This window comes from Ornithorhynchus anatinus, chromosome 2, assembly GCF_004115215.2.
Source record: "Ornithorhynchus anatinus isolate Pmale09 chromosome 2, mOrnAna1.pri.v4, whole genome shotgun sequence".
NCBI classification, from domain to species: Eukaryota; Metazoa; Chordata; class Mammalia; order Monotremata; family Ornithorhynchidae; genus Ornithorhynchus; species Ornithorhynchus anatinus.
This window is the reverse complement of record NC_041729.1, coordinates 167,334,241-167,355,312: the sequence shown is the minus strand read 5'-3', so window position 1 is coordinate 167,355,312 and position 21,072 is coordinate 167,334,241. Positions and strand designations below refer to the sequence as shown.

Genomic DNA, 21,072 nt, shown 5'->3' with positions numbered 1-21,072 from the left:
CGGGTTGGATCCAGTCCCTGCTCCACATGGGGCTCACGGTCTCATCCCCATTTGACAGAGGAGGTCACTGAGGCCCAGAGAAGTGAAGTGACTTGCCCAAGGTCACACCGCAGACAAGCGGCGGAGCCGGGATTAGAATCCGTGACCTTCGGACTCCCAGCCCTGGGCTCTTCTCCGTACGCCATTGTGCTTCTCTGAAAGAGGCTGCCTTTACTTCCTCTTTACCAACTCTCTCTTCAACACCCAGAAATCTGTTTTCCCCCTTCTTCACTCCATGGAAACCGCCCTCTCAAAGGACACCAGTGATCTCCTTCTTGACAGAGTAATAATAATAATAATGTTAAGTGCTTACTATGTGCCAAGCACTGTTCCGAGCACTGAGGTAGATACAAGGTAATCAAGTTGTCCCACGTGGGGCTCACAGTTTTAATCCCCATTTTCCAAATGAGGTAACTGAGGCTCAGAGAAGTGAAGTGTCTTGCTCAAGGTCACACAGCAGACAAGTGACAGAGCCGGGATCAGAACCCAGGACCTCTGACTCCCAAGCCTGGGCTCTTGCCACTAGGCCATCCTAATCCTCCTTGACCTCTCAGTTGTTTTTGACACTGTGGAGCACCCCTTCTCCTTGGAATAGTATCTAATCTTGGCTTCACTGACACCATCTTGTCCTGATTCTCCTCTCTCTCTAATAAGAACAATAATAATAATAATGTTGGTATTTGTTAAGCGCTTACTATGTGCAGAGCACTGTTCTAAGCGCTGGGGTAGATACAAGGTAATCAGGTCGTCCCACGTGAGGCTCACAGTTAATCCCCATTCTCCAGATGAGGTCACCGAGGCACAGAGAAGTGAAGCGACCTGCCCACAGTCACACAGCTGGCAGGTGGCAGAGCCGGGAGTCGAACCCATGACCTCTGACTCCGAAGCCCGGGCTCTTTCCGCCGAGCCACGCTGCTTCTCTAACCACCCCTTCTGCCGGCTCCTCCTCTGCAAACAGTACGCGCTCAATAAATACGATTGAACGATTGAATGAATGCCTCCAAACCTCTAATCTTTTAGGGTCCCTTCCAGGTCCCCTTCTATTCTCCATCTGCACCCACTCCCTTGGAGAACTCATTCGCTCCGGTGGCTTCAACTACCATCTCTATGTGGATGATTCATTCATTCATTCAGTAGTATTTATTGAGCGCTTACTATGTGCAGAGCACTGTACTAAGCACTTGGAATGGACAATTCGGCAACAGATAGAGACGATCCCTGCCCGGTGACGGGCTCGCGGTCTAATCGGGGAAGACGGACGGACAAAAACAAGACAACGTAATCACGATAAATAGAATCAAGGGGATGGACTCCTCGTTAACAAAAAAAATAGGGATTCTCACCTCTCCATCTCCAGCCCTGACCTCTCTCCCTCTCTGCAGTCTCACATTTTCTCCTGCTTGCGGGACACCTCTACTCGGGCATCGTGCCAGGCCCTCAACCTTAAGAAGTCCAAAACAGAACTCCTCATCTTCCCACCCAAACCCTATCCTCCTCCAGACTTTCCAATAACTGTAGAAAACATCACCGTCCTCCGTCTCTCAGAAGCCTGAAACCTTGGCATGATTCTTGACCCATTTTCGAATCCTGTCGGTTCTACCTTCACAGCGTATTTAGATTCTTCCTTTTCCACTCCATCCAAACCACTGCTATACAGATCCAAGCACTTCTCCTCTCCCGCCTGGATGACGGCATCGGCCTCCTCGCTGACCTCCCCGCCTCCTGTCTCTCCCCACTCCAGTCCAGACTTCACTCTGCCGCCCCGATCGTTTTTCTACAAAAACCTTCAGTCCATGTCTCCCCCCTCCTCAAGCCCCTCCGGGAGTTGCCCATCCACCTCCGTATCAAGCTGAAACTCCTCATCATCAGCTTTAATAATGTTGGTATTTGATAAACGCTTACTATGTGCCGAGCGCTGTTCTAAGCGCTGGGGTACATACAGGGTAATCAGGTTGTCCCACATGAGGCTCACTGTTATTCCCCGTTTTACAGGTGAGGGAACTGAGGCCCAGAGAAGTGAAGTGACTTGTCCACGGTCCCACGGCTGACAAGAGGCAGAGCCGGGATTCGAACCCATGACCCGTGACTCCCAAGCCCGGGCTCTTTCCACTGAGCCATGCTGCTTCTCTTTAAGGCACTCGCTCAGCTCTCCCCTCCCCTAGACCGTAAGCTCAATATGGGCTGGGAGTGTCTCTTATATTGTACTCTCCCAAGTGCTTAGTACAGTGTTCTGCACACGCTGTGCGCTCAGTAGATACGTTGGACTGATTTACTCCTACCTTATCTTGCTGATCCCCTACTAAGACCCAGCCTCACACTTCAGTTCCCTCATCTGTAAAATGGGGATTAAGACTGTGAGCCCCACGTGGGACAACCTCGTTCCCCTGTGTCCATCCCAGCGCTTAGAACAGTGCTCTGCACATAGTAAGCGCTTAACAAAAACCAACATTATTATTATTATTATTAATGCCGAGTTCTCCTCTTTGTTTCAACCTCATCTATCTCACCACCGACTCTTTGTCCATAGATTAACAATAATAACGATGGTATTTAAGCACATACTATGTGCCAAGCGCTGTTCTAAGCGGACGGAGCAGAGGGAGGGAGTAGGGAACTGAAAATTAACCGAGAGGATGGAGTTTTACTACTAATAATAATGACAATAATGGTATTTATTAAGCGCTTAAGTGCCAAGCACTGATCTAAGAGTTGAGGGGATACAGGTTGTCCCAGGTGGGGCTCGCAGTCGTCATCACCATTTTACAGATGAAGGAACTGAGGCACAAGTTGCCCAAGATGATAATAATGATAATAATGTTGGTATTTGTTCAGCGCTTACTATGTGCAGAGCACAGTTCTAAGAGCCGGGGGAGATACAGGGTCATCAGGTTGTCCCACGTGGGGCTCACCGTCTTCATCCCCATTTTCCAGATGAGGTCACTGAGGCACCGAGAAGTCAAGTGACTTGCCCCAAGTCACCTAGCTGACAGGCGGCGGAGCCGGGATTAGAACCCTTGACCTCTGACTTCTAAGCCCTTGCTCTTTCCACTGGGCCACGCTGCTTCTCTAAGATCACACAACAGAGAAGTGGCTGAACCCGGATTAGAACCCGGGTCCTTCTGACTCCCAAGCCTGTGCTCTTTCCACTAAGCTATGCTGTTTCTCATTTTCATTTTAAGTGTGAGAGTAAAGAGATCAGAGATTTTGGGGGGGGTGGGGAGAGGGGAGGTGTTGGAGAGTAAAGATTGAGAGAAGACCGTTTTCAAAGAGTCGAAAGGCCAGGAAGTCACTATTTTGGGTCTTTTCAGCCTTGACTGAAACATTCCGGTCCCGTTAGAGACCTAAGATATGCAGGTCTATAAATCCAGCTTAGAAAACCGTGGGGATAATCATTCTCATCAACCCCATGGTGTGGAGAAACCTACGTGCCGGGATTAAGTGTCCTTTAGTAGACGCGGCCTTTGAATCCAATAATTCATTCATTCAATCGTATTTATCGAGCGCTTACTATGTGCAGAGCACTGTACTGGGCGCTTGGAATGGACAATTCGGCAACAGATAGAGACCATCCCCGCCCATTGACGGGCTCACGGTCTAATCGGTTGACGTACGGAGAGTTGTCCGATTGGACCGTGAGCCCGTCAAACGGCGGGGACGGTCTCTATCTGTTGCCGACTTGTCCATTCCAAGGGCTTAGTACAGTGCTCTGCACATAGTAAGCGCTCGATAAATACTATCGAATGAATGAATGGTTGGCAAAGCGCGCGGTCGGGTCGTCGCGGAAGATCGATGAGGCGGAGTAGGCAAGAATCAGCTGATTGAGTCCCTCAGAAAGCTGGTGACGCGTTTGCGTTTGAGTCGGGGACGAATCGATCGGCGTGGCTCGGTGGAAAGAGCCCGGGCTTGGGAGTCAGAGGTCGTGGGTTCTAATCCCGGCTGCGCCGCTTGTCAGCTGGGTGGCTTTGGGCGGGTCACTTATCTTCTGTGGGCCTCAGTTCCCTCATCTGTGAAAGGGGGATGAAGACTGTGAGCCCCATGTGGGACAACCCGATTACCTTCTATCTACCTCAGTACTTAGAACAGTGCTTGGTACATAGTAAGCACTTAACAAATACCATTATTATTAGTAGAGAAGCAGCATGGCTCAGTGGAAAGAGCCCGGGCTTGAGAATCAGAGGTGATGGGTTCTAATGCCGGTTCCGCCGCTTGTCAGCCGTGTGACTTTGGACGAGTCACTTCACTTCTCTGTGCCTCAGTTACCTCATCTGGGAAATGGAGATTGATTGTGAGCCCCACGTAGGACAACCTGATCACCTTGTATCCCCCAGCACTTAGAACAGTGCTTTGTACGTAGTAAGTGCTTAACAGATACCATCATTATCATTATTTTTATTATTAATCCATCAGTCGTATCTATTGAGCATTCATTCATTCAATAGTATTTATTGAGCGTTTACTATGTGCAGAGCACTGTTCTAAGCGCTTACAATTCGGCAACAGATAGAGACAATCCCTGCGTATCGACGGGCTCACAGTCTAATCGGGGGAGACAGACGGACAAAAACAAGACAACTTAATCATGGTGAATAGAATGAAGGGGATGGACACCTCATTAATAAAATAAATAGGGTAATAAAAATATAGACAAATGAGCAGAGTGCTGAGGGGAGGGAGAGGGGGCGGAGCAGAGGGAAAGGGGGCTTAGCCGAGGGGAAGTGAAGGGGGAAAGAGGGAGGGAGCAGAGGGAAAAGGGGAAGCTCAGTCCGGGAAGGCCTCTTGGAGGAGGTGTGAGCTCTCAGTAGGGCTTTGAAGAGCTAGAGCACTTACTGTGTGCAGAACCCTGTACTAAGCACTTGGGAGAATAATTGGAAGACACGTTCCCTGACCACAGGGAGCTTACAATCAAGAGGGAAGCGGGAGACAGGCGTTAACATAAAGAAATAGATTACAGATACGTGTGTTCGTAATAATCATGATGTTCTTTGTGAAGCGCTTACTATGTGTCAAGCACTGTTCTAAGAGCTGGGGTAATAATAGTAATAATAATAATAATGGTATTTGTTAAGCACCTACTATGTGTCGGGCACTGTTCTAAGCGCTGAGGTAGAAACAGAGTAATCAGGTGGTCCCCCGTGGGGCTCCCAGTCTTCATCCCCATTTCACAGATGAGGTCACTGAGGCCCAGAGAAGTGAAGTGACTTGCCCAAAGTCACACAGCCGATTAGGGGCAAAGTGTGGATTAGAACCCTCGACCTCTGACTCCCAAGTCCAGGCTTTTTCCACTAAGCCACACTACTTCTCTAATAAAAGCAATAATAATGTTGGTATTTGTTAAGCGCTTACTATGTGCGGAGCACCGTTCTAAGCGCTGGGGTAGATACAGGGTAATCAGGTTGTCCCACGTGAGGCTCACAGTTAATCCCCATTTTACAGATGAGGTAACTGAGGCACAGAGAAGTCAAGTGGCTTGCCCACAGTCACACAGCTGACAAGTGGCAGAGCCGGGATTCGAACTCATGACCTCTGACTCCCAAGCCCGTGCTCTTTCCACTGAGCCACGCTGCTTCTCTTAGCCACGCTGCTTCTCTTGAAAAGTAGATAAAAGTCGATAAAGGTAGTCAGGTTATCCCACGTGGGGCTCACAGTCTTCATCCCGACTTTCCAGATGAGGCCACTGAGGCACAGAGAAGCTAAGTGGCTTCCCGAAGGTCACAGAGCAGACAAGGGGCGGAGCCGGGATTAGAACCCACGTCCTCTGACTTCCAAGCACTAGGCTTCAAGGCTCTCCATCACCTTGCCCCTTCCTACCTCTCCTCCCTTCTCTCTTTCTACCGCCCACCCCGCACGCTCCGCTCCTCTGCCGCCCACCTCCTCGCCGTCCCTCGGTCTCGCCTATCCCGCCGTCGACCCCCGGGTCACGTCCTCCCGCGGTCCCGGAACGCCCTCCCTCCTCGCCTCCGCCAAACTGATTCTCTTTCCCTCTTCAAAACCTTACTTAAAAATCACCTCCTCCGAGAGGCCTTCCCAGACCGAGCTCCTCTTCCCCCTCTACTCCCTCCGCCATCCCCCCTTTACCTCTCCGCAGCTAAAGCCTCATTTTCCCCTTTTCCCTCTGCTCCTCCACCTCTCCCTTCCCATCCCCACAGCACCGTACCCGTCCGCTCGACTATATATTTTCGTTACCCTATTTATTTTGTTAATGAATTGTACATCGCCTTGATTCTATTTAGTCGCCATCTGTTTTTATGAGATGTTCTTCCCCTTGACGCTGTTTAGTGCCATCGTTCTCGTCTGTCCGTCTCCCCCGATTAGACCGTAAGCCCGTCAAACGGCAGGGACTGTCTCTATCTGTTGCCGACTTGTTCATCCCAAGCGCTTAGTACAGTGCTCTGCACATAGTAAGCGCTCAATAAATACTATTGAATGAATGAATGAATGGGTTCTTGCCACGAAATCAGGCGGCTTCTAAGTAGCAAGTAAGCGCTTGTGGGGCTGAGGGCGGGGTGAATAAAAGATAATAAAGGATGCCAATCCAGGTGCAGAGGAGACACAGAAGGGAGTGGGAAAAGAGGAAATTGAAGGCCTCTTGGAGAAGATGGGCCTTCAGTAAGGATTTGATGTGGCGGAGAGCGATGGCCTATCAGATTGGAAAACAGAGGACATCTGAGGACAGAGGCAGGACGTGGATGTGAGAAGTTGGCGGCGAGATGGACGAGATGGAGGCCCAGGGAGAAGGTCGGCAATAGAGGAGCAGAGTGTGCGGGCTGGGTTGGAGGAGGAGAGCGGCGAGGTGAGGTAAGACGGGGCAAGGGGATTGACTGCTTTAAAGCCGATGGCGAGAAGTTTCTGTTTGATGCGGAGGTGGGTGGTCAACCGCCGCAGGTTCTTGAGGAGCGGGGAGACACGGTCGGAACGTTTCTGTAGAAAAATGATCCGGGCAGCAGGGTGAAGCATGGACTGGAGTGGGGAGAGACGGGAGGCGGGGAGGTCAGAGGGGAGGCTGATGCGGTACTCGAGGTGGGAGGGAAAAAGTGTTTGGATTCATTCGGTAGCAGTTGAGATGAAGAGGGAAGGACAGATTTAGCGACGTTGTAAATTTTGAACCAAGATTTAGAGGGCAGATTGAATACATGGGTTGAATGAGAGAGAGAGATGAGTCAAGGATAACGCCAAGGTTACGGGCTTGAGAAACAGGGAGGATGGTGGTGCTGTCTTCAGTGAGGGGAAAGTCAGGGGGAGGACAGGGTTTGGGTGGGAAGATGAGGACTTTTTTTATTACCCTATTCATTTTGTTAATGAGGTGTCCATCCCCTTGATTCTATTTATCGTGATTGAGTTGTCTTGTTTTTGTCCGTCCGTCTCCCCCGATTAGACTGTGAGCCCGTCAGTGGGCAGGGATGGTCTCTATCTGGTCCCGAATTGTCCATTCCAAGAGCTTAGTACAGTGCTCTGCACATAGTGAGCGCTCAATAAATACTACTGAATGAATGAATGAATGAGTTCTGTGTAGGTCACGGAAAGTTTGAGGCGTCGGCGAGAAATCCAGGTAGAGATGTTCTGAAAGCCGGAGGAAATGAGAGACCGAAGAGAGGGAGAGAGATCGGGGCTGGAGATGGAGATATTTGGGAATCATCTGCACAGAAATGGTAGTTGAAGTCGTGGGAGAGAATGAGTTCTCCGAGGGGAGAAGAGAAGGGGATCCACAAGTGAACCTCGTGGGACCCCCACAGTGAGGGGGTGGGAGGCGGAGGAGGAGCCCGCCGAGGAGACGGAGAATGAGAGGGTGGATGGGCAACCGCTGGAGGTTCTTGAGGGCCGGGGAGATGTGAACTGAACGGTTTTTTTAGAAAAATGGTGTGGTTAGAATAGGGTAAATTATAATAATAATAATGTTGGTATTTGTTAAGCGCTCACTATGTGCCGAGCACTGTTCTAAGCGCTGGGGTAGATACAGGGTCATCAGATTGTCCCATGTGAGTCTCACAGTCTTCATCCCCATTTTCCAGATGAGGGAACTGAGGCCCAGAGAAGTGAAGTGACTTGCCCACCGTCACACAGCTAAAGCGACAGAGTCGGCATTGGAACCCATGACCTCTGACTCCCAAGCCCGGGCTCTTTCCACTGAGCCACGCTGCTTCTCAGTCAAAGAACCCACAACCAGAGAGGTTAAGCGACTTGTCCACCGTCACGCACAGACCAAGGGCAGAGCTGGGATTCGAACCCTTGTCTCCTGAATCCCAGCTCTGTGCGCCTTCCCCTAGGCCGCACTGCCTCTAGATTCCCTCCACGTTTAGAAATGGGGATGAAATGACCGATGATGCCCTCATCCACACACTTTGCTCTCGGGATTAGCTCCTTCCAGTCCTGACGGAGAAGTCCTGTAGAAAATTCCTCCCTCTTTCTGAACCTGCCTCTTGGTATCCTGATGTTTGGGAAGCCTTTGCTCAAGGAAAGAGGAGAAGAAAGAAAGACTGCTTTGTGCCAGGCTAATCTCCCCCGATTAGACCGAGAGCCCGTCACTGGGCAGGGGCGGTCTCTGTCTGTTGCCGAATTGTCCATCCCAAGCGCTTAGTACAGTGCTCTGCACATAGTAAGCGCTCGATAAATGCAATTGAATCTCTCCAACCCACAGGTCTCCCAGCATCCAAAATAAACAGATAGAGAGACCTTACCCGTGACGGTCAGACGTTCATTCATTCAATAGTATTTATTGAGCGCTTACTATGTGCAGAACACTATACTAAGCGCTTGGAATATACAATGTGAAACACAGACCAAAACACGGAGAAACAGACCCCAAAAGATACTGGCGTTCTGCCCTTTCTCCCACAAGTTTTAGGGAACTGAGTACGTGACCGGGCGTTAAAAAAATAATAATGGCATTTGTTAAGCGCTTACTATGTGCCAAGCACTGTTCTAAGCGCTGGGGGGTACAAGGTCGTCAGGTTGTCCCACATGGGGCTCATAGTCTAAATCCCCATTTTACAGATGAGGTAACTGAGGCACAGAGAAGTGAAGTGACCTGCCCAAGGTCGCACAGCTGATAAGTGGCGGAGTCGAGATTTGAACCCATGACCTCTGACTCCCAAGCCCAGGCCCTTTCCACTGGGCCACGCTGCTTCTCTGCGTTCGAGTCCTGACTCGACCACCAGTCCGCTGGGTGTCTTAGGGAGAGTGAAATACAGTTTCTGGGCTCAGATTTTTCCTCTGTGAAACAGTGGGAAAATCCCTACTGTCTTTCTCCCTTCCTCTCTTCCCCCTTCTCTTTCTCTCTTTCTCTCTGTCTCTCGCCAATAATAATAATAATAATGATAATAATAATAATTCTCGTATTTGTTAAACACTATGTACCCTGCACCGTTCCTAGCACTGGGTAGATTTAGGAAATCAGGTTGGACACAGCCCCTGTCCCACATGAGGCTCACAGTCTTAATCCCCATTTTACAGATGAGGTAACTGAGGCTCAGAGAAGTAAACCGACCTGTCCGAGTCACGCAACAGACATCCAAATTGAAAAGGCAACCAAGGGGCCACCGTTAATAACGGTAACAATAATTCTGGTCTTTGTTAAGCGCTTACTGTGTGCCAAGCACTATTCTCAGCGCTGCGGTGAGTACAAGGTAATCAGGTGGCCCCACGTGGGGCTCACAGTCTTAATCCCCAGTTTACAGTTGAGGTCACTGAGGCGCAGAAAAGTGAAGCGACTTGCCCAAGGTCACGCAGCCGACAAGGGGCGGAGCCGGGATTAGAACCCTCGTCCTCTGACTTCCAAGCCAGCAGCGTGGCTCAGTGGAAAGAGCCCGGGCTTGGGAGTCAGAGGTCAGGGGTTCGACTCCCGGCTCCGCCACTTGTCAGCTGTGTGACCGTGGGCAGGTCACTTCACTTCTCTGGGCCTCAGTGACCTCATCTGTCAAATGGGGATCAACCGTGAGCCTCACGTGGGACGACCTGATGACCCTGTGTCTCCCCCAGCGCTTCGAACAGTGCTCTGCACATAGTAAGCGCTTAACAAATACCAACATTATTATTATTATTAGGCCTCGCTGTTTCTCATACCAACTTGGGGGGCCGACGGGGCCTGGACCGTGGGCCACCCATCGGCCTTTCTGGCCACCAACCACGGGCCCGTGGTCGAACATTGCCCTCCACGCGTGTCGTCCTCCGGTACGGAAGACGACCAGCTAAGGAAAGCCGGGCTCGAAGGGGGTCACCCGACGCCTCGTCCATCCCCGCCCCGCATCGGAGCGGGTCCCAGGAACCCGTGGCCCTGCAGTAAATTAAATCCGATTTCCTCCTCTCGGCACTCAGTCTGGGAGCTGACAGTTCAGTAAAACGTTTCCTTGTAAGGTTCGCCCTCTTAGGGGAAGGGGTAATAATTCTTCATTAGCATTTCAGAGTCCAGGTGTAGATGGAAACTGATGGAGCTTTGAGTGAGGCAGGGCGAGGGCGCGGAAGACGAAAATTTTCTCTGAAGCCCCAATTCCCCGGTTACCACAGAGCATAATTGAGATAATATTGCTTCAAGAGTCCTTTAATGATTAAAAATCACATCCGCGGGATCCAGAAATCGGAGGGCGACAAAGCGCGAGGCCCGGATCCGGGCGACGGGCCTCGGGCGCCTTGTCCGGGGAGCCGAGGACTGTGGGAGCGAGCGGCGGCCATCGGAGACCGACTGGCCCGGTCCAAGGACTCTGTTTGGCTGCAACAAATCATTTGCCTGTTATTAACCCAGAGCTTGTAATTATGCAGATTGCCATAGATTTTCCCGGGCCTCGAAGTGAGATTGAGGGTTGTTCACACCGCGGCGGCTGAGGGTTAGTCATGCATTCCCGAACTTGCCACATTTATCATGTTGATTGATGGCACGAGAAGCTGGTCCCAGGTCTCAGTGGTTAATGTAGTGGGTAATTAACTGTCATTTGCCTAGTAATAGGCTGATGATCAATGGTTTGTGTGGAAACAAATTCTAATCAGGTAGCTGATAAATGCTCAGAAAGCCAGAGCAATTGAAATCGGGGGGCTACGGGAGGAGGGTGGGGAAACTGTGTCCGGAATTTCAAAACGGCACGGCCCGCGTGTGTGCGTGTCCGGGAGAGACGGGATTAGCCAGCGGAAAAGTTCTAAGCGGACCGATCCGCTAGGAACACCGCCGGGTAGTCGCCGGGATGGATTTACGCGGCAAAGGCCGGGCGGGCCTGCTTCGTTTTGGCTCCGCTCGTTCATTCGTTCGGTCGCGTTCCTGGAGCGCTTACTGCGTGCAGAGCGCTGTACTAAGCGCTTGGGAGAGTACGGTACAATAAACTGACACGTTCCCCGCCCGCAGTCCAGTCCAGCCCGCAGGCCGGAGGACTGCCCGGACGGTAAATCTCCCTCTTCCGGAGAGGGTGGCGCGAAAACAAAAGATGGAGCCCGCTTCTTCCGGACACAAAACTTGACTCGATGAAGGGGGAGTGTCTCGCTCCTCTTTGCTCAAGACCATTCGGGCTGGGCGGGGGGGGGTGCCGCCGGGTAGGAGCGGGTGGTCTCGTCGGGGTAGAGGTGAGGACCAGAAGGATGTGATTCTCCCGTGTCAGGCTCGGATCCGGGGGATATTGACGTCTTTTTACACGTACTGATGCCTGTCTCCCCCCTCTCTAGACAGCGAGCTCGTCGTAGGCAGGGATTGTCTCTCTTTATTGCTGTATTATTGTACTTTCCCAAGCTCTTAGTCCAGTGCTTTGCGCACGGTGAACGCTCAATAAATACGACTGAGTGAATGAATACGGGGAGGGGAGAGTGGAAGGGGTCGACCCCCGGAAGAGAGGGCGTTGGGCAAATCGGCCAGGAAGCAGGGGAGCCTGAACAGGTTGACCCGCCAACCTGGTGGAGAAAGAGGATTTGCTTTATGGAGGATAGTCACCATCGCCGCTCATTCAGCCGGCTGGTTTCGAAGTTTCCCGTCCTCCAGGCGCTTACGTTCAACACGTTCTTCTCTCCGAAGGCCTTCGGTTAGTCGAGGTCACCAGCCTATCGGTTGATCTCGACCAGTGAGGCCGAGCCCCTAAGCCAGAAGGTCCCCAGAAAGAACAAAGAACAGAAATCTACGCACCCTTCCTTCCTACTCCTGAAACTCAGAGAAGGGGAAGGATGGGATTTACACATTGCCTTCATTTGGATAGAAAGCTGTATTTTCCCGCCCGGCACCTTTGAATTCATTAGTTTAGAAGCGGCCTTTAATTTGCTTCTCCTCAGAAGACCGTTAGCCTTTTTTTCTTCTGGCCAGCCTAGCGCCGGGGACTAAAGAAAGCCAGCTGTGGCGTTGTTCTCGGTGCGTTCGCTAGTTCGAGGTGACGTTAGCCACCACCCGCGAAGGGAACGTTGGGTTCAGTTCTCCACGAAGAAGCCTTTGAAATCGACTTAGCTTCAAGAATTGTCAACCCCAAGAGTTAAAGTATTTTCTTAGGGTTTTTTTTTTCCCTGCTATGAGACTCTATAGACCCTCAATTTATGCTATTTTTCTAACACAAAGACTTTGCAGAAATCTTCAACAGATTGGATTTTTTTTTATTTGGAAAAAAAGTTGTCTTTTTATATAATATCAGACATTTCAAATGGTTCCTACACTCTACTCTGCTTCCAACCCAGCCTGCCTTTACCAAGTTTACAGCTTCATTTGCTTTAATGCGCTCCCTGAATAACGTAATCGCAACCGTAACTAGGGTATAGGGCTTTAAGGTGCATATGGACCGCTAATGCTTTCTGACTATTTAAATGACTTGTTCATAAAATGTGCTTTTAATAATAAGTGTAAAGCTTTTAGTAACTACATGTCAAAAATTCAAAGGATGTCAAATCTTCCAAATGCTTTTCTTTAGCATCGGAAGCGCGCTTTCACGGCTAGCCGTGAGCCCGGGTCTCGACGGGCTCTTGAAAGACAGATCCGAGGGGGAGAGTCAGGCTGGGCGGTCATCATCATCGGTGGTATTTATTGAGCGCTTACCGGGTGCAGAGCGTTGTACTGAGCGCTTGGGAGAGTGCAATAGAACAATGAATGGATAGGTTCTCTGCTCACGGCGAGCTATTTCTCGTGGCCTACGAGGCTCGAACAAGAGGCTTCTCTCATCAAGAAAAGCCAGATGAGGAAGCTTTCGGATATTTAGGAAGAGATGGAATTCCAAAACGTGCAGTAATAGGAGGGGTCTTCGTTAAGTGCTTACTGGGTGCGGTGCATTGACAACAGAGTTGTTGTTATTATTATGTGCGGTCGAGTCGTTTCCGATTCGGAGCGACTCCATAAATGTACTTTCTCCACAATGTCCCGTCCTCTGCCGTAATCCGCAAGCTTCCTAACGGTTCTTCCGTTATCGTCGTTACGGTCTCTCTCCATCCAGCTGCCGGTTTTCCTCTTCCTCGTTTTCCTTGGACGTTTCCTAGCGTCAGTGTCTTCTCCAGAGTATCAGTCCTCCTAATTATCTGTCCAAAATCTGCTCATCTAAGTCATTCGGCCTTCCCAAGACCACATGAGTAAGGGACAAAATTCATTCAGTAGTATTTATTGGGCGCTTACTATGTGCAGAGCACTGTATTAAGCGCTTGGAATGGACAAATCGGTAACAGATAGAGACAGTCCCTGCCCTTTGACGGGCGCACGGTCTAATCGGGGGAGACGGACAGACGAGAACAATAGCGATAAATAGAAGCGAGGGGAGGAACATCTCATTTAAACAGTAGCAAATAAATAGAATCAAGGCGATGTACATTTCATTAACAAAATAAATAGGGTAACAAAATCCGCGACCACAAGAGGCTTGCATTCTAACCAGGGAGGCAGATGTAATACGAATAATAATTGTGGTAGGTGTGAAGCGTTTACTACGTTCCAGGCGCTGTACTAAGCGCTGGGGTAGATACAAGGGTAATCGGGTTGTACACCCTGTCCCACATGGGGTTCACAGTCTCAATCCCCATTTTACAGATGAGGTAACCGACTTGCCCAAGGCCAAACAGCAGACAAGTGGCAGAGCCGGGACTAGAACCCATGACCTTCTGACTCTCAGGCCCACGCTCTAACCGCTAAGCCACGCTGCCGCTCTACTGTACGTAGAGCGCTGTACGAGGACAGTAGGAGAGTCCGGTATAGTTAACAGATCTGATCCTCCCTTTTGAGGAGTTTACAATTTAGCAGGGGAAATGTGCAGGAAAAGAATTTTCAGATAAGAGGAGTTCATCAAGTATGCATATTAAGTATATCGAGAAGGAACATGGACTACTAGGTAAAGGCCCGGGCGTGGGAGTCAGGAATTGGGTTCTAATCCTGGCTCCGCCACTTGTCTGCTGTGGGACCTTGGGGCAAGTCATTCACTTCTCTATGCCGCAATTACCTCATAGTCAGCACTTAACAAATACCACAATTATTAGTAGTAATAATAATAATAATAATGTCGGTATTTGTTAAGCGCTTACTATGTGCCGAGCACTGTTCTGAGCGCTGGGGGAGACACAGGGGAATCAGGTTGTCCCACGTGGGGCTCACGGTCTTAATCCCCATTTTACAGATGAGGGAACCGAGGCACCGAGAAGTGAAGTGACTTGCCCAAAGCCACATAGCTGACAAGTGGCCGAGCCGGGATTCGAACCCATGACCTCTGACTCCATAGCCCGGGCTCTTTCCACTGAGCCACAGAGGAAGCAACCGAGGCAGAGAGAAGTGAAGTGACTTGCCCACAGTCACTCAGCTGACAAGTGGCGGAGCCGTGATTCAACCGTATGCATTGGCTGCGCGCATTTACGGGGCGCCTGCTGGGTGCAGAGCACTGGACTAAGCGCTGGGGAGAACAATAATAATAATAATAATGTTGGTATTTGTTAAGCGCTTACTGAGCACTGTTCTAAGCGCTGGGGCAGTCAGGTTATCCCACGTGGGGCTCCCAGTCTTCATCCCCATCTTACAGATGAGGGAACTGAGGCCCAGAGAAGTGACTTGCCCACAGTCCCCCAGCTAAGTGGCAGAGGCGGAATTCGAACCCATGACCACGGACTCCCCAGCCCGGGCTCTTTCCACTGAGCCAGGCTGAGCATCGGGGAGTCGGAAGGGCTCTCCTCCGCTCCTCCGGCCACGGTGGGTAGCATTTTTATTATTATTATCATTACTAAATCCATTCTACTACCTCAACCATCCAGTACAGGGCTATGCCCAGAATGGATCCTGATGGATCGATCCATTCATGCATTCATTCAGTCCTATTTATTGAGCGCTTACTGTGTGCAAAGCACTGTACTAAGTGCTTAGCATTTTACCAATCTGCAGTGCTGGGGGGTGGATTCTCACGGATAGGTACGGGGACGCCATTCATTCATTCAGTAGTATTTCTTGAGCGCTTACTATGTGCAGAGCACTGGACTGAGCGCTTGGAATGGACAAGTCGGCAACAGATAGAGACAGCGGAGGTGGACGGGTAAATGCCGACGCGATTTTGGGCGGATTCACGTGAATCAATATGGAAGCACTAGCAGGGGCTGAGGGGTAATTGCTGTGGTCATTAGGAGGGTAATAATAATAATTATGGCATCAGTAAACTCCAGCACTGTACTAATTGCTGGAGTGGATACGAGCAGATCCGATTCGACACAGATCCTGCCCCACGTGGGGCTCATCGTCTCAATCCCCATTTGACCGATCAATCGATCGATCAGTGGTATTCATCGAGCGCTTACTGTGTGCAGAGCACTGTACTAAGCGCTTGGAAAGTACAGTTCGGCAACGGATAGAGGCAGTCCCTACCCAACAACGGGCTCACAGTCTAGAAGGGTAAGGTAACTCGGGTGAGGTAACTGAGGCCCAGAGAAGTGAAGTGACTTGATTCGTACGCGTGAATCGGGACGGAAGCACCAGGGGAGGCTGATGAATAAATGCTAACGTGCTTTGGGCCACTGGAAGTGAATTCATTCGTTCAGTCGTATTTATTGAGCGATCGTATTTGTTGAGCGCGTCCTGTGTGCAGAGCACTGTGCTGAGCGCTTGGAAACAGATAGAGACAATCCCTACCCAACGCTGGGCTCACAGTCTAGAAGGGGGAGAGACAGACAACACAACAAAACAAGCAGACGGGCAACAGTAGCATCAAAATAGATAAATAGAATTATAGATACATGCGCATCATTAATAGAGTAATAAATATGCACGAATGGGCACAGGTGCTGTGGGGAGGGGAAGGGGGATGAGCGGAGGGAGGGAGTCGGGATGATGGGGAGGGGAGGAGGGGCAGAGGGAAAGGGAGGGCTCAGTCTGGGAAGGCCTCCTGGAGGAGGGGAGCTCTCAGTAGGGCTTTGAAGAGGGGAAGAGAGATAGTTTGGCGGAGGAGGCCCGATTAGACCGTAAGCCCGTCAGACGGCAGGGACCGTCTCTATCTGTTGCCGACCTGTTCATTCCGAGCGCTTAGTACGGTGCTCTGCACATAGCAAGCGCTCAATAAATACTATTGAATGAAAGGTGAAGAGGGAGGACGTCCCGGGACAGCGGGAGGACGTGGATCAGGGGAATGAGGATGAATGAGGATGAACCTGAAGAACTTCCAGCTTTACAGGCGGGACTCTTCCGGAACACTGAGGAGTGCTGGGTCAGTCATTCCTATTTATTGAGTGCTTACTGAGTACAGAGCAGAGTATTGCGGAGTACTTACTGTGTGCAGACTACTAAGCACTTGGGAGAATATAATATAATAATGTTGGCATTTGCTAAGCGCTTACTATGTGCAGAGCACTGTTCGAAGCGCTGGGGGAGATACAGGGGAATCGGGTTGTCCCACGTGGGGCTCACAGTAAATCCCCATTTTCCAGATGAGGTCACCGAACCCCAGAGAAGTTAAGTGACTCGCCCGCAGTCACACAGCTGACAAGTGTCGGAGCCGGGATTCGATCCCGTGACCTCTGACTCCCAAGCCCGGGCTCTTTCCACTGAGCCACGCTGCTTCCGTCAGTTGTGGGACTGTGGGCAAGTCACTTCACTTCTCTGTGCCTCAGTGACCTCATCTGTAAAATGGGGATGAAGACTGTGAGCCCCACGTGGGACAACCTGATTCCCCTGTGTCTCCCCCAGCGCTTAGAACAGTGCTCGGCACATAGTAAGCGCTTAACAAATACCAGCATTAATAGTGTTTCATTCAATAGTATTTACTGAGCGCTCACTATGTGCAGAGCACTGCACTAAGCGTTTGGAATGTAGAATTCGGCAACAGGTAGAGCCAGTCCCTGCCCAATGATGGACTCACAGTCTAATCAGACACCTTCCCCGCCCACAACGAACTTACAGCGAGACGGACATTAGGAGAAAGAAATAATAATAAATAATAAAGTATATGGTCATAAGAGGAGTGCGGCCGGGGGGGGGGGGATGAAGAAAGGGAGCGAGTCGGGGCGACGCGGAAGGGAGGGGGAGAAGAGGAGAGGAGGGCGAAGTCGGGGAAGGCTTCTCGGAGGAGGTCCGCTGAGGGGTGGGGTGGGGACGCTGCGGTGACTCGGTGTGGCATTTTCTGCCCGCTGCAGGTTATTTGGCGTGACGGGGAACTGCGCCGCCTGTAGCAAGCTGATCCCGGCGTTCGAGATGGTGATGAGAGCCAAGGATAACGTCTACCATTTGGACTGCTTCGCCTGCCAGCTGTGTAATCAGAGGTAGGAGGGCCGGATCTCACGTCCACCGGGTCGGGAGCCATCCGTCGGGTCGTAGTTACTGAGCGCTTACCGTGTGCAGAGCGGTGTACCAAACGCTTGGGAGAGGACAGTAGAATAAACGGACAAAATTCCCCGAGGGCAGCAGGCCGCATCGGACCGGCTCTCCATCTCTCCTCCCCTCAGCTCGCTCCGTAGGCGAAACGGGGTGTCCTTGAAGCGGGGGGGACGGGGGAGAGGGATCCTAAAACTCCCCCACCACCCCACAATCTGTGCAGGGCTCTGCTCTGGGAACAGAATGATTATAATAACGCTCGTGGCGTTTGTTGAACGCTTATTCCGCGCCAAGGACTGTACTAAGCACTGGAGTAGTTACAGGATAATCAGGTCAGATACAGTTCCTGTCCCAAATAATAACTGTGGTTTCTGTTAAGTGCTTACATGGTATACAGTGGATAGAACGCAGGCCTGGAAGTCAGAAGGTCATGGGTTCTGATCCTAGCTCCAAACGGAATAATAATGATGGTATATGTTAAGCACTTACTGTTCCAAGCGCCGGGGTAGATGCAAGGTAATCAGGTTGTCCCACGTGGGGCTTACGGTCTTAATCTTCGTTTTTCAGATGAGGTAACTGAGGGACAGAGAAGGTCATTCATTCATTCATTCAATAGTATTTATTGAGCGCTTACTATGTGCAGAGCACTGTGCTAAGCGCTTGGAATGAACAAGCCGGCCCAAGGTCACAGCAGACAAGTGGCGGAGCCGGGATTGGAACCCACGTCCTCTGACTCCCAAGCCCGGGCTCTTTCCAGTAAGCCACGCTACCACCTGTCTGCTGTGTGACCTCGGGCAAGTCACTTTACTTCTCTGGGCCTCAGTTCCCTCATCTGTAAAATGGGGAGTGAGACTGTGAACTCCATGTGGGACAGGGACTGTGTCCAACTCAATTCAAGCGCTTAGTACACTGTTTTGCGCACGGTAAGTCCTCAGTAAATACGATAGATGAATTTGCTTGTATCCACCCTGGCACTTAGTACAGTGCTCAGCACATAGTAACTGCTAAACAAATACCACAATTATTGTTATTATTATTACTAAGAGCTGGGGAAGATATAAGTTAAACGGGTTGGACACAGTCCCTGTCCCACACTGGGCTCACAATCTTAAACCCCATTTTACAGATGAGGTATCTGAGGCCCAGAGAAGTGAAGTGACTTCCCCAAGGTCACACGGCAGACACGTGGCAGAGCCGGGATTAGAATCCAGACCCTTCTGACTCCCAGTCCTGTGCTCTATCCACTAGGTTATCCTGCCTCTCTACTGTACTAAGCGCTTGGGTAGTTACAGGATGGTCCGGTCAGATACGGTCCCTGTTCGACGTGGGTCTAAGTAGGAATAATAATAATAATAATAATGTTGGTATTTGTTAAGCGCTCACTATGGGCCGAGCACTGTTCTAAGCGCTGGGGTAGACACAGGGGAAGCAGGTTGTCCCACGTGGGGCTCACAGTCTTAATCCCCATTTTACAGATGAGGGAACTGAGGCCCAGAGAAGTTAAGTGACTCGCCCACAGTCACACAGCCGACAGGTGGCAGAGCTGGGATTCGAACTCATGAGCCCTGACTCCAAAGCCCGTGCTCTTTCCACTGCGCCACGCTGCTTCTCTAGGAGGGAGAACGGGGTTTGAATCCCCATTTCACAGGTGAGGAAACTGAGGCGCAGAGAAGTGAAGTGACTTGCCCAAGGACACACAACAGGCCACCCACACAGCCCACCCCACCCTTTGTGGCGAACGGTGAATAATAATGATCAGTCAATCGAGTAATGGTATTTATTGAGCACTTATTCTGGGCATTGTCCTAAGTGCTTGGAAAAATACAATAGAATAGAGTTGGAAAACAGAATCCCTGCCCTCAGGGATTATTATTAATAATAATTTTAATAATAATGATGATTTATGGCCCGTGGAACCCCTCCCCCTACTCCATCATGGGAAAGCTGCCCTTCATCCTTGACCTCTTCCCGACAAAGTTGCCGCTTCTCCTCCTCGTCACTGTGAACCCTGGCTGTCCCCAGATTCATTCATTCATTCACTGGAAGCAGCGTGGCTCAGTGGAAAGAGCCTGGGCTTGGGAGTCAGAGGTCGTGGGTTCTAATCCCGCTTCTGCACACGTCAGCTGTGTGGCTTTGGGCAAGTCACTTCACTTCTCTGGGCCTCAGCTCCCTCCTCTGTAAAAGGGGGATGAAGTCTGTGAGCCCCTTTGTGGGACACCCTGATTACCTTGTATCTCCCCCAGTGCTTAGAACAGTGCTTGGCACATAAGAAGCACTTAACAAATGCCACCATCGTCATCATTATTATTCATTCCATCGTATCTGTTGAGCGCTTACCGCGTGCAGAGCACTTGACAGGGTCTCTCCTGCTGCCGTCCCCAGCGGGGGGACTCCTCCTCCCACTCTCCGAGACTCACCGGGAAAGGAGGAGGTGTCGGCTTCCTTCTCGCTCCCCGATGTCGCTTTCACATCATTCCACCTCCCCCGTCCCCTCTCTTTCCCCTCCACTGAAGCCCATATAATAACAATAATAATAATAATAATAATAATAATAACAATGTTGGTATTTGTTAAGCGCCTACTACGTGCAGAGCACTGTTCTAAGTGCTGGGGGAGATACAGGGGAATCAGGTTGTCCCATGTGAGGCTCACAGTTCATTCACTCAATAGTCTTTATTGAGCACTTACTATGTGCAGAGCACTGTACTAAGCGCTTGGAATGTACAGTTTGGGAACAGATAGAGCCAATCCCTGCCCAGTGACGGGCTCACGGTCTAATCGTCATTTTCCAGGTGAGGTAACTGAGGCACAGAGAAGTTAAGTGACTTGCCCTCAGTCACACAGCTGACAAGTGGCATAGCAGGGACTCGAACCCGTGACTTCTGCCTCCCAAGCCCGAGTTCTTTCCACTGAGCCACGCTGCCTCACCCACCACCCCCTCCGGATACTAGTCAACCCCATCTACCACCCTCTCAGGCCCCACGCCCAACTTTCCCAACCATTTTGATCCCTCTCCCACATTCCTTCTTCCTTTCTCCATCCCTACATTTGGTCCTTGGGGACTTGAAAAATAATAATGATAATTATGGCATTTGTTAAGCGCTTACTACGCGCCAGGCACTATACTAAGCACAGGGGTGGAAGGAGGCAAATCGGGTTGGACAAAGGCCCCGTGCCACGTAGGGCTCAGAGTTTTAATCCTCATTTTACAGATGAGGTACCCACGTAGATGTTCCTGACTATCCTTCCGCCGCCCGCTTTCTATCTCTCTTCGACTCGGCCGACCTCCTGCTCCACCCCACTTGGCCCACTCACCCACTGGGACACCCACTCCA

The 21,072-nt window shown here is 50.7% G+C and overlaps 1 protein-coding gene across 8 annotated transcripts in view; it reads left to right on the top strand.

Annotated features, from left to right (window-relative positions):
- Positions 1–21,072, top strand: part of LMO3 (LIM domain only 3) — a 92,173-nt gene that overhangs the window by 52,286 nt on the left and 18,815 nt on the right. For all 8 annotated transcript variants that reach the window (XM_029082726.2, XM_029082691.2, XM_029082740.2 and 5 more), the window contains one exon: positions 17,560–17,685. In XM_029082726.2, the coding sequence (XP_028938559.1) occupies positions 17,560–17,685 (126 nt within the window). The remainder of the gene's footprint in view (positions 1–17,559; positions 17,686–21,072) is intronic.